This window comes from Lynx rufus, unplaced genomic scaffold (genome assembly GCF_022079265.1).
Source record: "Lynx rufus isolate CCGP_SWC_20201006 ecotype Redwood Valley unplaced genomic scaffold, mLynRuf1.p SCAF_2, whole genome shotgun sequence".
NCBI lineage: Eukaryota > Metazoa > Chordata > Mammalia > Carnivora > Felidae > Lynx > Lynx rufus.
Window position 1 is genome coordinate 51,083,377 of NW_025814834.1, and position 25,597 is coordinate 51,108,973.

The window sequence follows — 25,597 nt, forward strand, 5'->3', positions numbered from 1 at the left end:
TGTTAAAAAAAAATTATAAATAAAATGAAAAAAATTCTATGAAATTTTACTAAAATTTGAATTCTTATTTAACTGTAGGTGTGCCAATTAAAATTTTTAAAAAATTCTCTATGGAAAACTACTAAAATTTATATTTAACTGAGAATGAATTTGCTTACTTGACATTCATACATCACACCTTCCTGCATTTTTCTCACTTCATGTTTGAATGTGTACTCCCCTTGATACCTGTCTCTAGGTTTTCTTCTGTGTTCTCATTTTTGTCTTTGAACTTCATATTATCAGTTCTTGCCAGTGGCTCTCACTTAGACAAAGATTATGAATAGGTTTTGTTAATAATCTTGGCATGAGAATAAGCAAATGTTCTTTTTTTTTTTTTTTTTTTATTAGGCACTTTTTGTTTTTATGGCATTATCCTTTGCCCGTGATGAAATTATCTGGCTACTTCGTCATGCAGATAACATGCCAAAGAAGAGTGCAGATGACTTTATAGATAAGTAAGTTAGCAACATTTAAAGAGTTATTTTTTGAATGTTTTGATGCATGGATGTGGAATTTGGGGACATTGAAGTTAAATTATTTTGAAAACCTTTTTTAGAGCTTTTCACATTTCATAATAAAGGGATATTTGTAATACACCATTAGATGATATGAATTAAAATGCAGAGTCAGTGTTAGCTTAATATTAGGGCTTGTAATGTTTCCTAAACCTAGATGGTCATAAAGTTCTTATTTTCTTGCTATAACCAGTCATATTTTCTTTGGAATTCATTTTTTAAATGATTCACTACACAAAAATTTAAATAAGAACCTTAATGAACCAAGTGTGTTATTTGAAATGTCTTTATCATTTTAGTACACGGTCCTTCAATAGGAATTAGATAAATGAAACAGAAATAAGAGCTTACAGAAAAATCTTAATTCTTCTAATCCTCTAATCCTCTTCCGTTTGTGATTTTTTTTTAATGATGTAATTTATGAGATACTCTAATTTTATTTTCATTTTGGGTTTTCCTTTATCAACTTTTTAGTCATAGCTCTTTTTTAATTTTTGCTTTCCATCATGGAAATGTCTTTAGGAAGGAATTGACATAAAATTATATTTAATAATGCTTTTTCTAAGAAAAAAACTCTTGTAGTAATATCAGATACATTTTATATTTTCCTTAATGATGAATTTATTTTTTGAAATACTTTTCTTGGATTTTTTAAAAAGGCACATTGCTGAATTAATATTTTACATGGAAGAGCTTAGAGCACATGTAAGGAAATATGGACCTGTAATGCAGAGGTATTATGTGCAGTACCTCTCTGGCTTTGATGCTGTTGTTCTCAATGAACTTGTGCAGGTAAAAACTGTCTCATGTTACTCTCCCTGTTGTTCCTTCCTTCCCTCCTTTCTAGTAACTGATTTGTTTGCTCAGTATAATCTAGTGCCAAGTGATAGATACAAATGTAAACAAGTCATTGTCCTATCTTGTTAAGGGGGATCATCACCTAGAGGGGAGAAAACATTTAGTTGTAGTCAAGTGTTGTAGCATAGTGTTACGCTTAAGTGTGTACAAAGCTCAGACTGAGCACAATTCAGGGAATTATTCTTTACCCGGCAGGTGGAGGTTGGTATACAGTGACCAAATTATAGAGGGCCTTTCAGTAGAGGAGGTTAGTCATAAATCTGATTTATTACTTAGATTACTGTGGCTCAGTATGGATGATGGATTGCTGGGGGCCAAGGGAGGAAACAGAGAGATTAGAAGAGAGCTGATGAGAGCCTGAACTTGGACATTGGCTCTGGCAATAAAGAAGAGATGATGGAGACTTTATAATTGATAACCAAGTATTAGATAAAACACAGAAGATAAATCTTTTAGCATAGTATATTAGAAATGACCAGACTTTTAAAACAAAATTCATCTAGATGTCCTAATAAGATTAAATGTCCTGATTTTATTTTCAATTTGAATTTTCCTCTATTGATTTTTAGTCTTTTTTTTTTGCTTTCCATAATTTAGTCTTTTTCATCTTAATATAGATTTATTTTTATTCCAAATAAGCTAACTGTAAGGAAAATTGTGTTTTTTTTTTTTACTTCATTTATAAAATCAAGATGTCTAAAAAAGTTCTGTAAGCTAATATACAGTATAAAGGAAGAACAACACAAATTCTCTTCGTATTAAGATTATTCTAGGGGTGCCTGAGTGGCTCAGTCAGTTAAGCATCTGAGACTCTTTACTTCGGCTCAGGTCATGATCTCGTATTCATGAGTTGGAGCCCCACATAGGACTCTGTGCTGACGGAGTGGAGCCTGCTTGGAATTCTGTCTCCTTCCCTCTCTCTCAAAATAAATAAAAATAAACTTTAAAAAAAAAAAAAGAAGACTATTCTAAAGCTACTGGTTTTCCAGAGAAATAACCATACTTTGAAATCCTGATTTTTCTTTTTCAAATCTACCTAAAAAATGTAAATGAGAAAAGAAAATGTCTTTCATGTCATTGTTTACCTTGAATTAAATAACTCCTTATAGGTTACTATCCTGAATTGGTGTATTTTTTCCTTTATCCGCTAGGTGGAGCTCAGATGCTTCCTGTTTACAATGTCCATTAAAAAAGGTCTAGAAAAGCTGATTTTATCTCTAGAATGTTATTGCTTTGCTGTACTTCTATTTTAATAGTTACTACTTAACAGATAAACCAGAGGCTTTTGTGCTATCAGAATGTAAACCAGTCTCCTGGTTTCATGTCAGTTTGAAACTTGCTGTGGCTGGTTGGATATTTTATTAATTTTATAGGTTTATGTTAGAGCATTAAAAAATTTTAAAGTCATTCCGTATCTTTTGGTGTCTTTTTCATCAACTGTATTTTAACAACACTAGGGAGATTAATGTCTTTTTTTCCTAGAATTATAGTACTATAAGTAGCAGTAATACTAATATTAATAATTGTCAGATTTATTGATATTTTATTACATCTATACAACAATCCTCTGAGGATAGGTATGGTTATCATTATTTGTTGAAGAAAATAGACTTTGTGTAACTTGCTCCGTATCACACAGTTCATAAGTAGTAGAGCCAGTATTTGAATTTAGGCTTTAATTACAATGCATGAGCTTTTTATACCCTCTTCTGTTGTGAAGTACCTGCATAGTGTTTCTAACCATTTGGTAGGATTTAAATTTAGAACTAAGATTAACCTGTTAATATAGTTGATGAAATAGCTGTCAAATTTGTTTTTTGTGGTAAAATATACATTTTCTGCGTTCACTATTTTTAAGTGTACAGTTCAGTGAAATTATGTATGTTCACATTGTGCACGTTTTGAAAATTATGCTGTTAGTGAGCTAAGCACTTATTAAAAAATGTATTATTTATTTTCAACTTCAGATGTACTTTATATGCTATTCATTTTTTTAGCTGGCTTGAAAGGGATGTTTTTGGTCCTAATCTTACTGAAGTATAATACACACAAAGTCACCTATTTTCAGTGTATAGTTTGAATTTTAGCAACTGTCTGTGTTCGTTCACATTACAGCCACTACAGTCAAGACATAGAAAGTTTCCAACACTTAAAAGTTTTCTTGTGTATCTTTTTCTTGTGTACTGATGCTCTCTCTAAATCCCCGCCAACCATTCATCTCCTTTTGGTCACTTTTGCCTTTTTTTAACAAAAAATTTTGTATAAATGGAATCATATACTATATAATCTTTGTTTTTTATTTCTTTCGGTTAGTATGTTTTTGAGATTCATCCATGTTAATGTATGTATCAACATTTCATTCCTGTTTAAGGCTGAAAAATATTCCTTAGTATGGATATACCATCTTGTGTATCCGCCCACCACTTAGTGGACCTATGAATTGTTTCCCCTGTTATATGTTCTTAACATTATTTTTTGTTTCTTCTTTTAGAATCTTTCTGTTTGCCCTGAAGATGAATCAATCATCATGTCCTCTTTTGTTAACACTATGACTTCCCTGAGTGTAAAACAAGGTAAGTCTTTTAAATAAAAGCATATTTTCTTCTAATTAGGTTTTCAAATTTGATTTTCAAGGAGAGGATTTCACAGTTAATTTTTATAGACTCACTTATTTTTGGACCAATTTAATCTGTTCTCTTTTGTCTTAGCTTTGTTCTCTGTGAAACAAAAGTTTCCAAAATGGGTGTGTGACATTTATAAAAATAATGAGAATTATAGCTTGAAATATTTTATTATTCAGCAGGTGAAAAAAGGCATTTTGTAATTAAAAAAAAACAACGACAACAAAGAAACATAATGAAGTGTATATGTGGTCCAAGCATCACCTGTGACAATAGTATGTACCGTTGATAAAACATTTTAAAAATTGCCAGGCACTTATATTATCCTATTTAATCCACATCAATTTTAAAAAGTTCCTTATGCTTTTATTTGGTAGGTTTGGAAACTTAAGGTTTGAGAGTTAACCTCTCCATTATTTAACATGATTTTCCCAAGCTCTAACAGGTATTAAGTGCTACTATAGGAATTTTAAGTTCCGGTCTGTCAATCCCAAAAGTTAATGTCATATACTAGATTGCTTCTTCATTATTTGAAAACTTCATTCCAACAGATTGGTGTTATATTTTAGTTTTGTAACCTTTTAAGTAAAAGGTATCCAAATCCTTGAAAATTTGAGTAATAAATACATTTTAGTTTAATCAATATCACACTTAAGTAGTGAAACTGTTGTAAAGTTGGTTGGTGATAATTTGGTTTGTAAAGAGTTATTTTGAAGAACTTCACTATGCTGTCCAAAGCTTTTGTTTACAGAATTCCTCAAGCTCTAGTCTAGCTTCTTCAAAATTGACATGTAAGCACACTTAGGAACAGTTTAGGAGAGAAGTCTGTACTTAACACTTCTCTTAGCATAACTCCCTCCTTCTATCAACATTTTATAGGATTTGAGAATTACTGCCTTGTCTTAGCTATTAAATTATTTTTGTTTTTTTTAAGTGTACAGTTTAATAGGGTTAAGTGTATTCACATAATTGCTCAACCAATCTCCAGAATGTTTTCATCTTGAAAACTGAATCTCCATAGCTATTAAATATCAACTTCTCAATTTCCCTCGCCCCTGATATCCGCCATTCTACTTTCTGTTTCTATGAGTTTGATTACTCTAGGTACCTCATAAGTGGAATCATGCAGTATTTTTCTTTTTGTCACTGACTTATTTCACAACATATGTCCTCAAGATTCAGCCACACTATAGCATGTGTCAGAATTTCCTTCCTTTTCAAGGCTGAATAATGTACCACATTTTGTTCATCTATTCCACTGTTGGTGGACATTTGGGTTGCTTCTGTCTTTTAGCTATTATGAATAATGCTGCTATTGTGAATAACGTTGAACATGGGTTTACAACGATCTCTTTAAGACCCTGCTTTTAATTCTTTTGTGTATATGGCCATAGTTGAATTATCTTGATCTTAAATTTAAAACTGTGATTATATATTTGTTGAAACATTAATTTGCTTTGTAATCTTTTTTCTACTGTTGTAGTTGAAGATGGGGAAGTATTTGATTTCAGAGGAATGAGATTAGATTGGTTTAGGTTACAGGTAAGAATAACTTAATTTTCATTGGCTTTCTGTTTGGATATTGACTATTTTAGCTAATATGGAAACATTACTTAGAAAAAAGTTCATTGTTGTATACCTGTTGAAAAAAGTAACCATAGCCTTGTATAACTGACCATAGTCTTTACCTCAGAAGAAACAGTTTTTTCATTAAGATGTAATTGACATAGAACATTATACTAGTTTCAGGTTTGCAACATCATTGCATTAGTACTTATTGCAAAATGGTCGCCATAATGTATGTAATTAACATCCATCACTGCACATAGTTAGAAATTTGTTTTTTTATGGTGAGAACTTTTTTTTTTAATTTAATTTTTTATTTTATAAAATTTACATCCAAATTAGTTAGCATATAGTGAAACAATGATTTTAGGAGTAGATTCCTCAGTGCCCCTTACCCATTTAGCCCATCCCCCTCCCACAACCCCTCCAGTAACCCTCAGTTTGTTCTCCATATTTGTGAGTCTCTTCTGTTTTGTCCCCCTCCCTGTTTTTATATTATTTTTGTTTCCCTTCCCTTATGTTCATCTGTTCTGTCTCTTAAAGTCCTCATATGAGTGAAGTCATATGATTTTTGTCTTTCTCTGACTAATTTCACTTAGCATAACACCCTCCAGTTCCATCCACATAGTGGCAAATGGCAAGATTTCATTTTGTTTGATTGCTGAGTAATACTCCATTGTGTGTGTGTGTGTGTGTGTGTGTGTGTGTGTGTGTGTGTATACATACACCACATTTTCTTTATCCATTCATCCATCAATGGACATTTGGGCTCTTTCCATACTTTGGCTATTGTTGATGGTGCTGCTATAAACATGGGGTTGCATGTGTCCTTTTGAAACAGCACATCTGTATCATGTGGATAAATGCCTAGTAGTGTAATTGCTGGGTCATAGGGTAGTTCTATTTTTAGTTTTTTGAGGAACCTCCGTACTGTTTTCCAGAGTGGCTGCACCAGCTTGCATTCCCTACAACAATGCAAAAGAGATCCTCTTTCTCCGTATCCTCGCCAACATCTGTTGTTGCCTGAGTTGTTAATGTTAGCCATTCTGACAGGTGTGAGGTGGTATCTCATTGTGGTTTTGATTTGTATTTCCCTAATGATGAGTGATGTTGAGCATTTTTTCATGTGTCGGTTGGCCATCTGGATGTCTTCTTTGGAGAAACATCTATTCATGTCTTTTGCCCATTTCTTCACTGGATGATTTGTTTTTTGGGTGTTGAGTTTGATAAGTTCTTTATAGATTTTGTATACTAACCCTTTATCTGATATGTTATTTGCAAATATCTTCTCCCATTCTGTCAGTTGCCTTTTAGTTTTGCTGATTGTTTCCTTCGCTGTGCAGAAGCTTTTCATTTTGATGAGGTCCCAGTCTTTCATTTTTGCTTTTGTTTCCCTTGCCTCCAGAGACGTGTTGAGTAAAAAGTTGCTGCAGCCAAGATCCAAGAGGTTTTTGCCTGCTTTCTCCTCGAGGATTTTGATGGCTTCCTGTCTTACATTTAGGTCTTTCATCCATTTTGAGTTTATTTTTGTGTATGGTGTAAGAAAGTGGTCCAGGTTCATTCTTCTGCATGTCGCTGTCCAGTTTTCCCAGCACCACTTGCTGAAGAGACTGTCTTTATTCCATTGGATATTCTTTCCTGCTTTGTTAAAGATTAGTTGGCCATACGTTTGTGGGTCCATTTCTGGGTTCTCTATTCTGTTCCATTGATCTGAGTGTCTGTTCTTGTGCCAAGATGAGAACTTTTAAGATGTATTTTATTAGCAACTTTTAAATATGCAATACAGTATTGCTGATACAGTCATCATCCTTTACATGACATCTCCAGGACTTATTTGTTTTATAACTGGAAGTTTGTACCTTTTGGTTACTTTCACCCATATTCCCCAACTCCAGCTCCCCATCTCTGGCAGCCAGCAGTCCATTGTCTACATCTATGAGTTCAGTTTTAAGGGGTTATTTTGTTGTTGTTATTTTTTCAAATTCCATATATAAGTGAGTTCATTGGGTCTTTGCCTTTCTCTGGCTTACGTCACTTAGCACATTGCCTTTGGGGTCCGTGCATGTTGTTGCAAGTGGCAAGATTGACCCCATTTTTTTGGCTGACTAATATTCTTGTATACACACACACACGACACACACACACGCACACATTTTTTTTTTCACCACAATTTATTTATCCATCAGTTGCCACTTAGGCTATTTCCATGTCTTGGCTGTTGCAGGTAGTGCTGCAGTGAACAAGCGTTTGTAGATATCTTTTTGAGTTAGTGTTTTCATTTACTTCAGATAAATACCTAGAAATGGAATTAATTGGATCCTATGGTAGTTCGTTATATTTCTAATTTTTTGAGGAATTTCCATACTGTTTTCCAGAGTGACCGCACCCGTTTGCCTTCTCACCAAGAGTGCATGCAGGTTCCCGCTTTTTCCACATTTTTGCCTTGTTACCTCTTGTGTTTTTGATAATAACTTTTCTAACAGGTGTGAGGTGATATCTCATTGTGGTTTTTATTTGCATTTCCCTGATGAGTAATGAGGTTTGAGCACCTCTTCATGTGCTTGTTAACTATCTGGATTTCTTCTTTGGCAAAGAATAACAAGCAGCCACCTCACAGGCCATAGTTTACCATCCCCTGATGTAGTGCCAAAAGCTGTATTTCTGAAATGCAGAAATAAATGGTATTAGACTTTAAAATTTTTCATTTAATATATAACTCACTTAAATAGTTTTTAAGGGCTTTAAAATTCAAGCTTAAAGTCTTTGTATATACTGTAAATTTAATGATGGCATTTAATTGCCCCTTAAATACTTCCAGTAATTATGTGGAAACTGTGGCTCAGTTTTTTTAATAACTGCATATCTTAAAAATACGTATATTTTAAAGTAATACTAATGTGTTCTCATTATAAAATGTCAGAAAACCCAGAGGTAAAGTAGTAGAAAATGAAAGTTTGTACTTTTCCCAGTGTTATGCCCTAGAAATACTAACTTCTAATAAGTGGTTTATATCTTTTTAGGTGTTAAAACAGTAAATGGGATTATACTATATATACATATGGTTCAGCACCACAGATTAATTTTTCATTTAATTAAAAAATGAAAATATAAGCAATATATGTTTGTGGAAGAAATTTTTAGATCAACTCAGTCTGGCGAAGGACTCCAAGAGCATAATTTTCTGGCAGTCTTCTTTATTTCCTGTGGTACTTTTGCTCTTAGGTTCTTTCCTTTCAACCTCAAAATACATAGGCACTTTTCTTGCTCTTGTTCTTTGTTCTATGATCACATATTTTTAGAGATGATTTTATAAATGAGACCACAGGTATTAAGTAACTTGCCTGAGATTGCAGAGTTAGGTAATGGTAGATCCGGAAAGAAGACTTGAAATAGCACCATCGCAAATATTAAATGTGCATATATAATACGTTGTTTTCTTCCTATTAAAAATGAAGTTTAGAGATTAACATTTCTTTGTTTTAACTAAAGTTGTGAAAAGTACAGAAGTAGAGCATATGAGGTAAAAATAGAAGTGAAAATTGCTCTGCTAAAGGATATACACATTTAAAATTTTGAAAGTCACTCATTTTCAAAAAATTGAACTATTTAGTATTAAGTCTCTTGCTGTCCGTTTGTGAGAGTACCTAAACCAACATTTGGGTTCAGAAAATCTTAAGAGATTTAGGTACATTTCAAATTTACTCCTTATTAAATACTTTCAGGATTATTAAGCTTACTCATCTGAAGGATTCACTTGAGAATTTAGCTTGGTTTGGTCATATGGCAGAGTATAAAGCATTTGTTGTAAGCATTAAGAATGTAGAATTGATACATCCCTGTGTGATTTTTTTTTTTTTAATTTTTATGAGATAATTATAAGAATATCACCTGCTGGGGCACCTGGGTGACTCAGTTGGTTAAGCGTTCAACTTCGGCTCAGGTCATGATCTCACGGTTTGTGGGTTCAAGCTCTGTGTCAGGCTCTGTGCTGACAGCTCAGAACATGGAGCCTGCTTCGGATTCTGTATCTCCCTCTCTGTCTGCCCCTCTCATGCTCATGCTCTCTGTCTCTCAATAATAAATAAACGTTAAGGAAAATTAAAAAAAAAAAAAAGAATACCACCTGCTATTTGATTCTTTCACGCATTGTAGTCTTGCTTTTATCAGTTTGCTAGGGCTGCCGTAACGGAGTCCCAAAGTTGGGTGGCTTAAACAACAGGAATTTATTGTTTTATAGTTTTGGAGGCTAGAAATCCAAAATTAAGGTGTTAGCTGGATTGACTCTGACAGCAGTGAGGGAAAATCTGTTTCGTTCTTTTTCCCCAGCTTCTGGTGACTTGCTAGCAATCTTTGATGTTTCTTGGCTTGTAGATGAGTCACTCTAATGGCATTTGCTGTGTCTCTTTTCATATAATCTGTGCATATTTCTGGGTCCAAATTTTTCCTTTCTACAAGGACACCAGTCATATTGGATTATGACCCACTCTAATGACCTCATTTTTAAAAACTTGATTATCTCTGTGAAGGCCCTATTTCCAAATCAGGTCACCTTCTGAGGTACTGGGGACTATGACTTCAATATATGTATTTTGTGGACACAATTCAGCCCATAGTGTTTCTCATAATCATGACTAGGACATGAGTCATTTTCTACTGTATAACTCTTACGTTTTAGGGACAGTAGGTAGGGCAGAGCATACCAAGGAAGGAAACTGGTATATACAACTTAGCCAGCGAAGTCTTCTCCATGGAAAGAGGGCAAAAGTGCAAGTTGGGAGGCAGTGGCCAGAATCCAGAAGTTTTGCATAGACGATGAAGAACAGGTTAACAGCGAAGGTTCCACTCCTTCATACTCGACCATACGATACAGGAGATAAAATATTGAGCAGTATTATATAATCTGTAGAGGAGTACAGATCCTCTTTTGATGATGTTATTAATCTGGCTGTGGAGACAGGCATAACAGATACGGAAAAATTAAATAGTAGTTGAAAATCTAAAAGATTAACTTAAAAGAAGCTGCCGATAGGGTATGATTATTATTAAGTACAGTTTTCTTAAAAGGGAGAAAGCGTTTTCCAAGTGGGAATTGGTAGTAATGACTTCATAGAGAAAGCATCATTTTGTCCAGACATTGAAAGATGGGTAGAAATTGAATAGGACAATAGTTTACACAGGAAAAGGGCAACCAGTGAGGAAAGGGCAAGTAAAGAGACTTCTTAGTGTTAAGTATTACTACAAGAAGGAACAGATCTTCACAAGAGATCTGAATGATCTGACTGATCAATGATCAGGTAGAAGGATAAGGGTTAACTATAAGCATATGACCAGAGAGGTGTAGCATTCTGTAGATATCAGTAATTTTTTTTTTTAATGTTTATTTTTGAGAGACAGAGCATGAGTCGGGGCAGGGCAGAGAGAGGGAGACAGAATCTGAAGCAGGTGTGGGGGCTCGAACTCACGGGCTGCGAGATCATGACCTGAGCCGAAGTCAGACCTTGACCAACTGAGCTACCCAGGCGCCCCAATATCAGTAATTGTTGAGTAGAGCAGGGCCTGAAGGATAAGCAGTTGGGAGAATTTTATAGTTTTATGCCTTCACTGGAGTCCTATGCAATTTTGATTCTAAGGTCATTGGTCTCTTACAGGTCATTTTGATTTCTCTTTTTTTCTAATCTTTAAAGAAGAGTACTTTCCCTCTCCATGTATTCTTTGTCATTTTTTTCCTGTTTCCTAAGGCAAAATCTTGTTCCCCTGTGTATTCAGTAGTCTCTTAAAGCATCTTCAGTTATTTTCTCATTTGTCTTCTTCCCTCTGTCTTCAAATTTACTTGGGTTGTTCATATCTTATTTAAGCCTTTTTTTTTTTTAATAACCTTCTCCTTTCGTTGTTGGCAAGTATTTCATTTTTTTTTAATATGTGAAATTTATTGTCAAATTGGTTTCCATACAACACCCAGTGTTCATCCCAAAAGATGCCCTCTTCAATACCCATCACCGACCCTCCCCTCCCTCCTACCCCCCCCCCCCCATCAACCCTCAGTCCTCAAGAGTCTCTTATGCTTTGGCTCTCTCCCACTCTAACCTCTTTTTTTTTTTTTTTTTTCCTTCCCCTCCCACCATGGGTTTCTGTTAAGTTTCTCAGGATCCACATAAGAGTGAAAACATATGGTATCTGTCTTTCTCTGTATGGCTTATTTCACTTAGCATCACACTCTCCAGTTCCATCCACATTGCTACAAAGGGCCATATTTCGTTCTTTCTCATTGCCACATAGTACTCCATTGTGTATATAAACCACAATTTCTTTATCCATTCATCAGTTGATGGACATTTAGGCTCTTTCCACAATTTGGCTATTGTTGAGAGTGCTGCTATAAACATTGGGGTACAAGTGCCCCTATGCATCAGTACTCCTGTATCCCTTGTTGGCAAGTATTTCAAATGAGTCTTTTTTTTTTTTAATTTTTTTTTCAAATGTCTTTTAAATTATCATTTTGTCACCATCCATTTCCTCTGAAATTATTTTCACAGTGATGCTTTAGTTCAGAATTTTTAAATGAGTGTCAATTAATGGAAGTCTTTAGTGACCTCATGGCCACAACAGTGGTTCCTCTTTTTACTCTAAAGCTGATTAAAGGTAATTAAACTTCATTTAAACTTAGTTTATAATAAATATCTGAGTATACTTTGCCATCAGAATATTGCTCTTATTATTCTTTATCCATTCAAAAATGACAAAATATAAAACTGCTTTCTTAGTGAACGGTAACCATCCTTGATGGACCCCTTGCCGTTGTAGGGGCTGAGATTTGATTTTTATCTGATTTACAAGGAAAAGAATTATTTAGTCTCTTAATGTTTCATGGAAACATTAAGACATGGGTCCCCTGGGTCAGAGACAAAGGACTTAGCTATTCATTGCACAGGAAGCACCATGAGCATCAACAAATATATATCATTTTTCTCACTTGCTTTCATGACCCACGCTGGGGGGACCAGACTAACACAGATGAATACTATGTATACAGTATGTTTGTGTTACAGTTAAGGAACACTGAGTTTGATGAACCCTCCATTTTATTAACAGTAAGCATACTTACTCTTTGATTCAGAGGGAGATATTACCATTCCTCAAATTTGGCAGCTGCAGATACAGTCTTGAGAAATGGCCTGAGTAATGAGTGCTCTGGGTCTTTCATTCTTGGCATATCCAACATGTGTAGGTACATATGAGATCCTTGAAGGAGTATCTCCCCAAAGCAAGCACCCTGGCCATCATTCATAATTTTTCTGTTGCCCACATCTAGTCATTTCCCAGACTTAACTCTTTTAAATTGCCACCATTGTGGATCAGAGCATCATAATCCTGTCTGGATTATTGTACCACTGCCTCCTGATAGATCTCTGCCTCCTCTCCTGGTCCTTTTCTGTCCACCTCTCCCCCAGTTCTTCTCTCGACTCCCCCACTACATAGAGCAATCTTTCTGAAATAGTAATTGACCACCACACAGAACCTTTGGTTCACCAAAAGGTTTAAATTCTTTAACATGGTATACAGGGGTCTGCAAGATATGATTGAATCTCTTCTGACACCATTTTCTTTTTCCTCTTTTCATTTTAACTGTAGCCATAGTGAACAGTGTTTATTCTGTAGACACCCCTTCTATTCTTGTCCTATGCCTTTCTGGAATGCCCACTATCCACTGACAGGATTTTGTTCTTTGATTTGGTACCTTTATAGTCGAGTTTCTTTCCCTATAAACCTATACTGATGGATTTGGTTAAGTTATATCACCTTATTAGCCAACCTACACTAATTTTTACTATCTTCAGTTTTTTTCTAGAATCCATCAATTAGTACAATGTCTTATCTGGTTTTTAATGATTCAGTATAGTCTAAAACCTCAATGAATCAACATGTACCATACTTATTTTCATCTGAATGTTTCCCATGTATGCTTTCTTTCAAGCTGGACTGAAAATACCTTTTGGTAGGGTTAACTTGACAATTCACTGTTTTATACTTTTGATATTATAATTGCAGTTCCTTTGGGGTTCAAGATGAATGACGCATATATTAGGTTTTGTTTTATTGGCAGTAGTATTTGAGTTTATCTGAAGAAATTTTTAATAGGGATTTCAAGTGTGAGTCACTGTTGACAATTTTAAAAAAGTGATATTATTAATATAGTGTCAAAATAAACATTAAAAAATTTTTCAATAGTGTTTTTATCCCCCCTGTAGAATGTCAAGGTTAAAATCATTGGTCCATGCTTAAACGACTTTGTTTTTTGCTGTATTTTCACAGGCATATACTAGTGTTTCCAAGGCTTCACTTAGCCTTGCAGATCACAGAGAACTTGGAAAGATGATGAATACGATAATTTTTCATACAAAAATGGTAGATTCCTTGGTGGAAATGTTGGTGGAAACATCAGATCTCTCCATATTTTGGTATGTGGTAATTTTTTTTCAAATCAGAATTTGAAATTTTTAGTATCCAAATATATCTTTGTTGATTATTTTTATATTAGTGTAGTCCTTGAGACTATTCAGTAATAAACTCTTAAGAATAAAGGGAATAGGGGTGCCTGGCTGGCTCAGTTGGAGCATGCGAATCTTGATCTTGAGGTTGTGTATTTGAGCCCCACGTTAGGTGTAGAGATAACTTAAAAATAAAATCTTTAAAAAAAGAGATTATAAAGGGAATAGTTGACAACTTGTTAACAAAAGGAAGTTTACAAAGTAGAGATTTTATGTCTTTTTTTTTTATTCTCTATAAGAGGAACTCTTACTGTTGTAAATTTATTTTTATATATTTTTTGAGGTTGTAAGAAACTGTCATGTCAGATTGCCTTAAGGCCCTCTTTTGCATCATTAGATTAAGGAAAAAAAAACTTGTGATTCAAGGTCAAATAGAGCAAATGTTGGGAAGTAAATAGCAAGTAATTTCGCTCTGCTGTATTAAATTAGATATTAATATAATGATGATGTAGTGACTATTACTCCCTCCATTGTTCTCTGTTCTCCTTTGCTCCTATCGTAGCCTCTTTAGTTAAATTTAGCAGTTTACATTTTTTTCCCCCTTTCTCCCCACATAAAAGTGATTCTTGAAGTAAGGTCATATTTTTATTTTCTTAATGTCTAACATAGTAAGTACTTAATAAATGCTTGAATGAATAAGGGGACTTCATTATGATCAAACTAATAAACAGTGGGATCAGGATTTAAACTCAAGTATTCTGGCACCAAAGGTGTGCAGTATCAACTCTATATCTGCTTCTTGGCCTTTTTTCCTGTAGGGAAGCTGATTGGAATAACCCAGTATTATGTCCCTTTATTTCTACAATGCTGAGATAATCTCAGTGGATAGTGATAGCTATTTCTATGTATTGAAAAGCTGTCATTATGAATAGCTTCTCATTGGTTTTAATTTGGAAGAAAACTCAGTCCACACTGATTTTGGCAGTTTGTTAGGATAGCTTTAATTAGCAGGATTGCAGAAGAAGTAGAAATCACCAGATGGAAGGCATGAGAGATCTCTTAAAGGAACTCTAGAAACACAGTATATCACTGAAACACAATATATCATATGTTAGATATGCAAAAATTTTAAGATTATTTGGAACCCTGTACTATTGTTGGGCTTGAAAAGAAAATGGAGCATTTTATGTTTACATATATTTGAACTACAGAAAAGTTCCTATCGTAAAAGAAGCTACTGCAATTAAAAAGTCCTTTTCCCTTTTCTTGGAAGTAAAAGTACTTTGAGTAGTATTTACAATTTGTGATTTGTAGTCATATTTAATTAATTGTTATGCATCTTTTCTTATCACATTCTTATTTTGTCTGTTATATCCAAAATAAAGACATGTTCACTACTTCTGGTTGTCTTACTATTCCAAGATGTACTATATTTTACGGACTCATATTCTTTTATGTTTAATATCTCCTAAATCTGGAAGTAATTTAAAATTGATGGGTGTGTCATTGTTTAATTGACAGTGTTTTTCTTTCCTAGTCGTACATAAAATAATGGTGTTTCTTGCAATTGATAATGACTTAGCTTGGATAAAAATTTGGCAAGGTGAGATTTGAATGTCGTATTCATATGTCATAGATATGGTTTATTTTCTGTTTGAGTTTATTTTAAAATTTGTTAATATTCTACAAATAATATTTTTATTACTCTGTAATGATTGTTAGTGTATGAAAGATACTCTTTGGAAAAATAACTACTCCTCTTATGGTAATAAAGGTTACCAGTTGATAACTTTCACTTACTTGAATCCAATTAAATAAAGTACTATATCATTAAAGTTTTTAACTACAAAAATTGTGATCTAATTTTTGTTTCCTTGTATAGTTTTTATAGTCGTGCTTTTGAGAAGATGTTTCAACAGTGTTTGGAGTTACCCTCTCAGTCAAGATACTCAATTGCGTTTCCACTGCTTTGCACTCATTTTATGAGTTGCACACATGAACTATGTCCAGAAGAGGTAATTTCAGAGTACTGTGATTTGTATGGCATGCAGAGTAAACTAGAACAAATATGTAGCTGGCTGGGTTTCACAAAGTCACAATTACCTAATCTAGCTTCCTACCTACTTTATCTCTGCAAAATCAGAAGAATGTTCGAATAGATTAAAAAAGCTGTTAATGTTTATTTGCATAGATGGATAAATACACATACATATTTCTAAGAACATGTTATAAAGTCACTTGGAATTACATTTATTAAATGGTGGGTCAGGTATTAATATTTATTGCAAAGTTATATATAGCTATCAATTTTATATGCCTACTTTTCCTGTCAAACTGTTATTGAAAAGACTTGAAAATTGAATGTACACATTACTGACTAAACATAAACATGTCAAAGAAGAATTTCACTGACTTGTTAATATGATAGATGTAGTACACAAAATTAATATTTGCTAGTATTTGTAAGACATTCACGCAGGCACACATAGTTATTGAATAATTGAATTACTCCATAGTTTATTGACAACAAGTATCTATCAAAAATGTATTCAGTATTTCTTCTAATCTTTAGAGAAGAAATGTCACTTTGTAAATGTGGTAAGAATCTATATTAAACTTAAATGGTCCATTTCTTTATAGTTTAACTTAGTGTTGAGTCCCTTTACTTAGAACTACAAAACTTGGAGAAGAGAAACCGACAAATTGCAGTAGCGTTATTAATGTCTCTAAGCATTAGGTTGCAGATTGTATTCCAGCAATGCATTGGAAACTGACTCTGAGAAAGGTTAGCCTGAGGGAAATTCAGTAGGGACACCTTTTAGGATTATTACCTGCAGGGATACCAACACCACCAAATTTAATAGTTTTATAGAGTTTTTAGATTTAATAGATATTTTCTTCAAGCTTTATACCTAAAATACATTATTAATTTTCCTCACCATCATCCCTCCCATTAAATTAGCCATGAAGTCCTCTTAGTTTTATTTGTCTGGTATAAAACAAGAATTTGAATCCGTCTTCTACTTTCCATTGCTTTTGTCACTGTTGTAGCTCAAATTTGCAATATTCTTCATATATACTCCTAAATAGTTTTCCTGTTTTCAGTATTTCTGCCTTTAAGATCACCTGATACAATGCCACCAGAGTACTTCTTTCCTTCTTGAAAAATCCTCAGTGGTTCTCCATTGCATGTAGAGAAAGTAAAAATTTCTCAGCCAGGCATTTAGATTTAACTTCAACAATTTGGACTCTATACCCATTCTTTTTTTTTTCTTTTGCCTTTTAAAAAATTGTGATAAAAATATTTTTTTAATAAACATTTAACTTTATAATATAAGCATGTACCATTTAAATTATTTTCAAATGTGCAACTCATTGGCATTAATTACTTTCACTGTGTTGTGCAACCGTCACCACTACCTATTTGCAAAACTTTTATCACTCCAAGCAGAAACTTGGTGTCATTAAGTAGTAATTTCTCATCCCTCAACCCTTGGTATCCTCTAGTCTACTTTCTGTCTCTAAGAATTTACCTATTCTAGGTAGTTTATAAAGGTGGAACCATGTAGTATTTGTCTTTTTGTGTTGGGCTAATTTCACTTAGCATATTGCTGATGCCTCCCAAATTTTTATCTCCAGCCCAGACCTTTGCCTTTAGTTCTAGATTCTCTGTATATTCTGCTGCAGTTTAGGTATTTGTGACCATCTGAAATGTAACATGTCCAGAATAGAACTGTTGATTCTCCACATGTTACCCCATTGCCATCATTCAAAGCCTTTTCTGCCTTTGGCTCTACCTTTATATATATCCAGACGCCTACTTCTTCTCATCTTTGTCAAAGCCATACCTTTTTTCCTGGATTATTGTTACAGTGTCCTTACGTGGTTTCTCTGCTTCTGACATTGTTCTCCTAAAGTCTTTCTCAGCACTGTAGCAATAGGGTGAGAGCAGATCATGGAGAGACTGTGACATGTTAAGAGACTTTAGTTGTTTTGTTTTCCATCCAGTCTCAGCATTTCTGAGCCACTTGAAGAAAGTAGTGATACCAGATTTGTATTTTAAATTAAGGCTAGTGAATTTGAAGTAGTGCTAATTTAATGTTCTTTTTTCAGGAGTAAATGATAGCAAGGGGTATCCTTAAGTAAAGTGAACTAACATTTAATTTTATCTGGCCTGGAGATGCAAACCGTTCAGTTTGGCTTCCTGTTAAAGTTTTAAAGGGCATTTAGAATAAAATACATTAAGGTATCATGAGAGAACTAGGAACAGTTACATTATGTGTTTAAGTATTTTTATATTCTTGTATATTACATTATTTTAGCATAGAAGTATATGTAAATTATACATTCGTTATGTAATTATGGAAGATCTGTAAGGTAAACTTTCAAAAATTTATCTCTTTGTAAAGTGCTACAAACGTGTAGTGCAAAATTTTATAGCATTATATACTCAACATTCCAGTTACCGTTGACAAGAAAACCCTATTAAATTATTGCGACATCCACCAAAACTAAAAAGATACAGAATCCTGTAGAGAGAGATGGATGGATTTGAGTGAGTGTATGTTTACATATACATATCTAATCTCCTAAAAAGTAAATACAATGTTCTTTTTTTCCCCTGTTGTGTTTAGAAAATGCACAGTTTTTTTTTTTTTTTCTCTTCTGGGTTGATGGGTTTGATTTTAGAGAGTTGAATGCCTTGTGAATTTCTGTTTTACTGACTTGATTTCTAACAATTTTAATTAAATACTTAAGCTTTTCTTTTCTGTTGGTACACTACAAAGTTATTCATTGTGTTGAGATATGTATATATATATGTGTGTGTGTATATATATATATCATTTAAGATTAGAAATATTACTCTAAATCTCTTTCACATCCTTTCTTTGATAGTTTAATATTTAAGAACTGGATGCATAGGACCTTGTGAAACTTGGAAATTACATTAAATTTTTTGTGTTAAGGAAAATATTGGTCCTCTAAGATCCCTCCAATCATTGTAGTTGTATAATCACCAAATACTTTATGTCAACTGTGTAAATACAGTATGGTAGGTTAGTTGTCCCCCCCCCCCCAGTCTGTAACATTCCCTACTCCCACTCCTTACTATACAGACTTTATTTTCCATGTTTATTTAAAAAGTATTTTAATTCAAACCACTTTCTTATAACTTTTATTATTGTTGTTATGATTCTGCGTTGACAGCGACATCATATTGGAGATCGCAGTCTTTCCTTATGTAATATGTTCTTGGATGAAATGGCCAAACAAGCTCGAAATCTCATCACTGATATTTGCACAGAACAGTGTACTCTCAGTGACCAGGTAAAAATTCACATGTTTCCGTAAGGACAGGATGTTTGTGTATGAAGGCAAGAAAATAAGCTGTTAGTTTTGTGTGTGTGTGTGTGTGTGTTAAACTCTTAGTAAATCTCATTACCTCTTCTTGTAAAACTCCATTTTTAGGTTTTTAAAAATTAGCCCATCTTTAGGATTACTTACTGTTTAAAATCCAACTTTTAGCTTTGTATTCAAGTCCCTTCCTGCTAGCTCAGACTGTCTACTTCACCCTGCACTTGATGCTTTACCAGCTAGTAGTTCTCATTAAATTCTGAACACATCATGTCTTCGTGCAGTTTATTTTTCATAGACCTTTTTCCTTCTAGTAATACATTCTCATTCTTTACTTGCCTACTTTGTTTTTACTTATCCTTTAAACTGTAGCCTTTATAGAACCTCTGTGAAGTTTTCTTCACACAAGATTCATCTATTTCTGTTTTCTACCAAGTTGTGCGAGCTCCTTTAGCTAGCTAGGTAATCTACATCTCACTTACACCTCTGTTCTTAGTGCTACATAGTCTGGATTCAGCTAAGGTTTGCTTAAATAGTTAATATGTTTTCAAAATAATTGTTGTCATGTAAATTTTCATTTCTTTTTAAATTTAGTTGCTACCCAAGCATTGTGCCAAAACCATTAGTCAAGCAGTGAATAAAAAGTCAAAAAAACAGACTGGTAAGAAAGGGGAACCTGAAAGGGAAAAACCAGGAGTTGAGAGTATGAGGAAAAACAGACTGGTAGTGACCAAGTAAGCCATCCATTTTTATTATATCTTTTTGTTATGAGTAGGAGAATTTTTTCATTTTTTTGTATGGTATTAGTACTGAAGGAATGCTAGTAATTGTAAATTCTTCATTTTTCAGCCATTGGTTGTTGTTGTTATTTTACCTTTGTGAACTTGAGTAGGTAGTGCTAATTTCCAAAATACAGATTTTAGATTTTTAAAGAAAATTCATGTAATAGGTAATATTTGTCTTTATACAGTGAATACTAAAGGCCAAGAATCTGTCTAGAAATCTGTCTAGTAATTTTACATTTATTTAAAATCAGATAATCTGAGACTTTATTTTGGCATGTTGTCATATTAGAACATATATCATTTTTAAAGTGGGTATATCAGACTAGATATTATTAAGGGCCATGTGTTTGTCTAGAGGGTAGGCATTGGTGGGCAATAATGGATCAACATTTGTTTAAAGTAGATTTCCTACTACTTTGCTTTTTTATGTTGAACAAGCTATTTGCCATTTTGTAGACTATTTTCTTCCTCCAATACCGAAAATATAGCAAGATTTGGAAATGATTGTCTTTATGAGCATGTAATAAACTTTCTTGTCTATAAAATCAGTAAAGTCATTATTATCTGAATGTAGAAACAGATGAATGATGCTCTTTAGAAAATTGCTCTCATATGTTAGTAATATTTTTAAAGATTTTGAACTTGTCAGTTTAGGGAAGAAAAATACTGAATTCTGCAATTGTAATTCTCAAATAAGGTCTGATATATTTATAAATTAATTTTGTATTGCTGTGATGAAATGTTTAACATTTTATTTACTGTCTATTAATATTTTTTCAGCCTTGATAAATTGCACACTGCACTTTCTGAGTTGTGTTTCTCTATAAATTATGTACCAAACATGGTAGTTTGGGAACATACCTTTACCCCACGAGAATATTTGACGTCTCATCTGGAAATCCGCTTTACTAAGTAAGAGAGAATATGAACTTTTTGTTGGTTCAGCTAATAGGTTTGTTATAGTCTTCATATGTATATGGTGTTTCCTTTTATGAGGAAAAGTATTAGAACTGATGTAGTATCAAGAATAACGAATGGGGAAGTATAAAGAATAGTGAACTGGGAATTATGTTATGCAGATTCTTGTCTCATACTTGTTATTAACTAGTTGTAACATTGGACAAAGCAGTTAATCTCTGTGAGCCTTAGCTTTTGTATAAACAAAATGAGAAGACTGAAGCAAATCTGTATTTCAGCTGGTAGGTAGCAACCAAGTAGGGTCATGAAATCAGTGTAGAAGGTTGTTGTAGTCAACATTTAAAGAAAGAAGAGGGAGGGGAAGGAAAAGAAACAAGGAAGAATAAACAAACGAACAATAAAGAACCAGTGCACTGTATGTAGTAAATATAAATATTGGTTCATGAAACTCTTCGCTATGTATATGTATATATGTACTGAGTTGTGATGCTAACTACATATCTTATAGTTGGTCCAAATGTTTGAAAATATCAGGACTAGATAAACACTTGTTTTTTTCTTTTTTTTTTTTTAATCTTTTTTAAAGATTTCTTTTAACATTTGTTTATTTTTGAGACAGAGAAATAGAGACAGAACATGAGTGGGGGAGGGGCAGAGAGAGAGGGAGACACAGAATCCGAAGCAGGCTCTAGGCTCTGAGCTGTTAGTACAGAGCCCCATGCGGGGCTTGAACTTACAAATTGCAAGATCATGACCTGAGCCGAAGTCAGACACTTAACTGACTGAGCTACCCAGGCGCCCCAACTCTTGTTTTTTCTGAATTCAAATGTATGCTGTTAGGCCAGTAGAATTCTAGACTCTTGAGGCACTCAATCTTAATTAGAGTTTTATAAGTCTTATATATGTTTCTAAAGTTACATACTTGTTAAAGAAAATATTGATTAATTTGAGAAGTTTTTCCTGAAGGCCTTAAAACACTTTATAAACCAAAATTTAGCCAAAGATTTTTTTCAAAGGTTTGTAGTCATTAACAAGTAGTATCTGCGCCATGTGCTTGACAGTGTGTTAAGTTCTGTGAGTAGTAATAAAACAGTATAAAGCTGAGAGCTATAGTTTGTGAGAAGACTTTAACAATTAGAGAACAAAATAGGAGAATGTATAAGTGGGCACTAAATTGTGTGTTAAGTCATCACTTGCCTAGTCAGGTGTTAAACAAAGACTGTCTTTTGCTATCCTAAATTAGTAAGGTAGGCAGCCTCACAGTGAAACCCAGAATAGTATTTAGACGAAAGGGACATTACAGCTTCTGGTATTTATTATTCTCTAGTCAGCGGGGTGGTAGAGTTGTGGGTGGAAGATAGAGCTCACTTTTCAGCTCCCTTGTTTTCCTTCTGTAAGTATGTTCTCCACAGAGAAACATGTTCTTGTAACAAAACATCCACTTAGTGATCAGGATCAAGGCAAAGCTGTAAACTTGTTTACGGGGAAAGATTTTTTTTGCCAAAACAAATAGCTGTGTTAGTTGGTTGGGTTTTACTGATCACTTGAGCACAATCTTAGAACTTTAGGGGTTATATACAAGGATAGCAATTATTGCCTTGAATCCTTGTTTTCTGGGATTGTTTTCTATCGATGGGGTTTGTCATTGTCTTTAAGGATTTATCCTTACAAATGTAAGTCTAAGATCTTTATAAATCCAATGCTCAAGGAGTTTTAAAGATGGTAAAATAGGGGTGGCCAATGTAGGAAAAGATCAGAAGGGAAAGTATTTTCAAAATCTGTGTTTCTTTTTAGGCTTTTATAGTTTATTGGGATATAAACCTAACAGAACTGTGTTTCACGTGCTGTGAACGATTAAAGAACAATAAAGTTTTTTGTTTGTTGCTTTGTTTTAACTGTCATGCATTTTGTTGAAGGGCAGCACTAAGGCAGTTGTGGGTTCAAAGCCTAGGCACACTACTTCCAAACAAAATGACTGTATTCAGTTGACTTCAGTTCTGAGCCTTAGTTTCTTTTTATCTGTGAAGTGGTGGTGGTAGTAACTACATTGCAGGGTTTTATTTTTTTATTTTTTTATTTTTTAAAAATTTTTAAATGTTTTTATTTATTTTTGATACATTGCAAGGTTTTAAACATGAAGGGTGATTGATATAAAGCCTAAGAAAATACTAGCACATAACTGTGCCAGATGAGTTTGAGCTATGGATTAAATAGTCCAGTGTGCTTGCTAGAGACAGTGAGTCCTATTAAAGGAATTTTTTAAGACCCTCTTTATCCTTAATTCATTGTTATTATTGATGTCCTTAGAATTTTTAAAATGCTAATTCTACCTTATTGTAGCTTTTGGGTGTTCATTCTTTTTTAAGATGGTTTCTTGGGGAGATAATAATTTCATTACTTTGTAACAATTAGTATGTTAAAATTAATTTTATTGCATACTTAATATTAGAGATCAGTAGGTTGAATGGCCTATGTACATAAATGGAAAAGTTCATTTCTTATTCCCTCCCTTACCTAGGTCAATTGTTGGAATGACTATGTATAATCAAGCCACACAGGAAATTGCAAAACCATCAGAGCTTCTAACAAGTGTAAGAGCATACATGACTGTACTACAGTCGATAGAAAACTATGTGCAAATTGATATTACAAGAGTGTTTAATAATGTTCTTCTTCAGCAAACACAACATTTAGACAGTCATGGAGAACCAACCATTACAAGTCTATACACAAATTGGTAAGGAGCACATTTAGAAATTTGGATTGATACAAAGTTTCTTTGTGGTGAAATGCTTAGGAAAGTTATTTTTTATCAGTAAGTGCTCATTTGTGTCATCAGTCATCTTAATGCAGGAATGTATACCATAATTTGAATAATACCATAAACTTTGAATTAATTTCTCCCGGTTATAAATTTACTTTTTCTTCCTAGGTATTTGGAAACTTTGTTAAGACAAGTCAGCAATGGTCATATAGCTTATTTCCCTGCAATGAAAGCATTTGTGAACTTACCTACAGAAAATGAATTAACATTCAATGCAGAGGAATATTCTGACATATCAGGTGAATAAAACCTATGACATGTTTAATGGAGTGAAGAAACCTTGATTCTTTTGGCTTTTCATTGTTACAACTATTTTCATTCAGTTACGTTCATTCAATGCATAATCATACATTATATCTTAGACTTACCTTTGCATTTGTGTTCCTTTTTATTCTAGAGACTAGAGATTTTTGCATTAATAATTTGCTTCTATGATGGAACATTTCAAAATGTTAATATTCATTTTCTTAAAGTATTTGCTCTATCAGAGTGTAAAATTAATTACATTTCCTTTCAGAAATGAGGTCGTTATCAGAACTACTAGGCCCATACGGTATGAAGTTCCTAAGTGAGAGCCTTATGTGGCATATCTCATCACAAGTTGCTGAACTTAAGGTAATACAGTCTTTATCAGTTTTAGCTTTGAAACATTGATTCCTGAAAAAACATTTCAAGAATATGAACAAGTCTATTTTGTTAATTACCTTAACCCAACATGAAAATTCTCATGTAAATGAAATTATAGAGCTACAATGGCCTTTCAATTGCATTGTCATTTAATACTCTCTCTTTTATGGATGAAAAAACTGAAAGCCTAGAGAGGTGAAATGACTTGCTAAAGGAGATTGAAAGTCAGATTTCTTGATGTTTGGTCAGGTCTTGATTCTATAGTACCATAATGCTTTTCTTTGAAGGACTGTTCAAAATTCCAGCCAAAGTCATTTGTTTAAATTTGTAGTTTGAATGTATTATTTCCCACAGTTTATGTTGCAAACATTATTAGGCTCACTGGGTTGTTGTTGGTTTTTTTTAAAGTAATCTCTATGCCACGTGTGGGGCTGGAATTCAACAGACTCTGAGATCAAGATTTGCATGCTCTGCCAACTGCGCCAGCCAGGTGCCCCTGGGCTCATTGTTTTTTTATTACTAAGTAATCTTTTAAATTATCTTACACCCTTTAAGGTAGATAAAAAATTTCTTTAGAATGCTTAACATTTTGTTAAGATGTAAAAGGGCTGAAGCAACAGCCTTTTAAATGACTTTTTTAAAGTCTTTTAGAAATATCCCAGCTCTAAGGTGATTTATATTGAATAAGTCTGTATATAATAACTATCTAGTTTTTGAAAGAATTTGAATTTGAACCACCAAAACTTTATAACTTAACAGAATACAAGAGGCATATTTTAAATTGTGCCCTCTGTGAAATTTTTTGGTGATTACTTGCGCCTTGCATTTTTAATTTAAGAATATGGTAGGTAGCATTGATAAGTAGCTTGCATTTACATAGAGCACTGAAGTCTAAATGTGGTAATCCAATTTACTGAAAACTTAGCAGTTATATAGGATAAGCCAGTTCCTGCAAGGTAAAAAATATTTTGCTGAATGAATAAAATATGTAAGAGTCTGT

The 25,597-nt window shown here is 33.5% G+C and overlaps 1 protein-coding gene across 2 annotated transcripts in view; it reads left to right on the forward strand.

The window, feature by feature from the left end:
* The window catches only part of NCKAP1 (NCK associated protein 1), a 110,063-nt gene that overhangs the window by 54,200 nt on the left and 30,266 nt on the right, over nucleotides 1-25,597 (forward strand). The window contains exons 12-24 of one of the 2 annotated variants that reach the window (XM_047084286.1): nucleotides 391-497; nucleotides 1,217-1,349; nucleotides 3,907-3,988; nucleotides 4,216-4,311; nucleotides 5,520-5,578; nucleotides 13,913-14,058; nucleotides 15,971-16,103; nucleotides 19,297-19,416; nucleotides 20,038-20,177; nucleotides 21,009-21,140; nucleotides 23,665-23,883; nucleotides 24,079-24,209; nucleotides 24,488-24,585. In XM_047084286.1, coding sequence (XP_046940242.1) covers nucleotides 391-497; nucleotides 1,217-1,349; nucleotides 3,907-3,988; nucleotides 4,216-4,311; nucleotides 5,520-5,578; nucleotides 13,913-14,058; nucleotides 15,971-16,103; nucleotides 19,297-19,416; nucleotides 20,038-20,177; nucleotides 21,009-21,140; nucleotides 23,665-23,883; nucleotides 24,079-24,209; nucleotides 24,488-24,585 — 1,596 coding nt within the window. The remainder of the gene's footprint in view (nucleotides 1-390; nucleotides 498-1,216; nucleotides 1,350-3,906; nucleotides 3,989-4,215; nucleotides 4,312-5,519; nucleotides 5,579-13,912; nucleotides 14,059-15,970; nucleotides 16,104-19,296; nucleotides 19,417-20,037; nucleotides 20,178-21,008; nucleotides 21,141-23,664; nucleotides 23,884-24,078; nucleotides 24,210-24,487; nucleotides 24,586-25,597) is intronic. The other variant, XM_047084287.1, reaches the window with a different exon arrangement.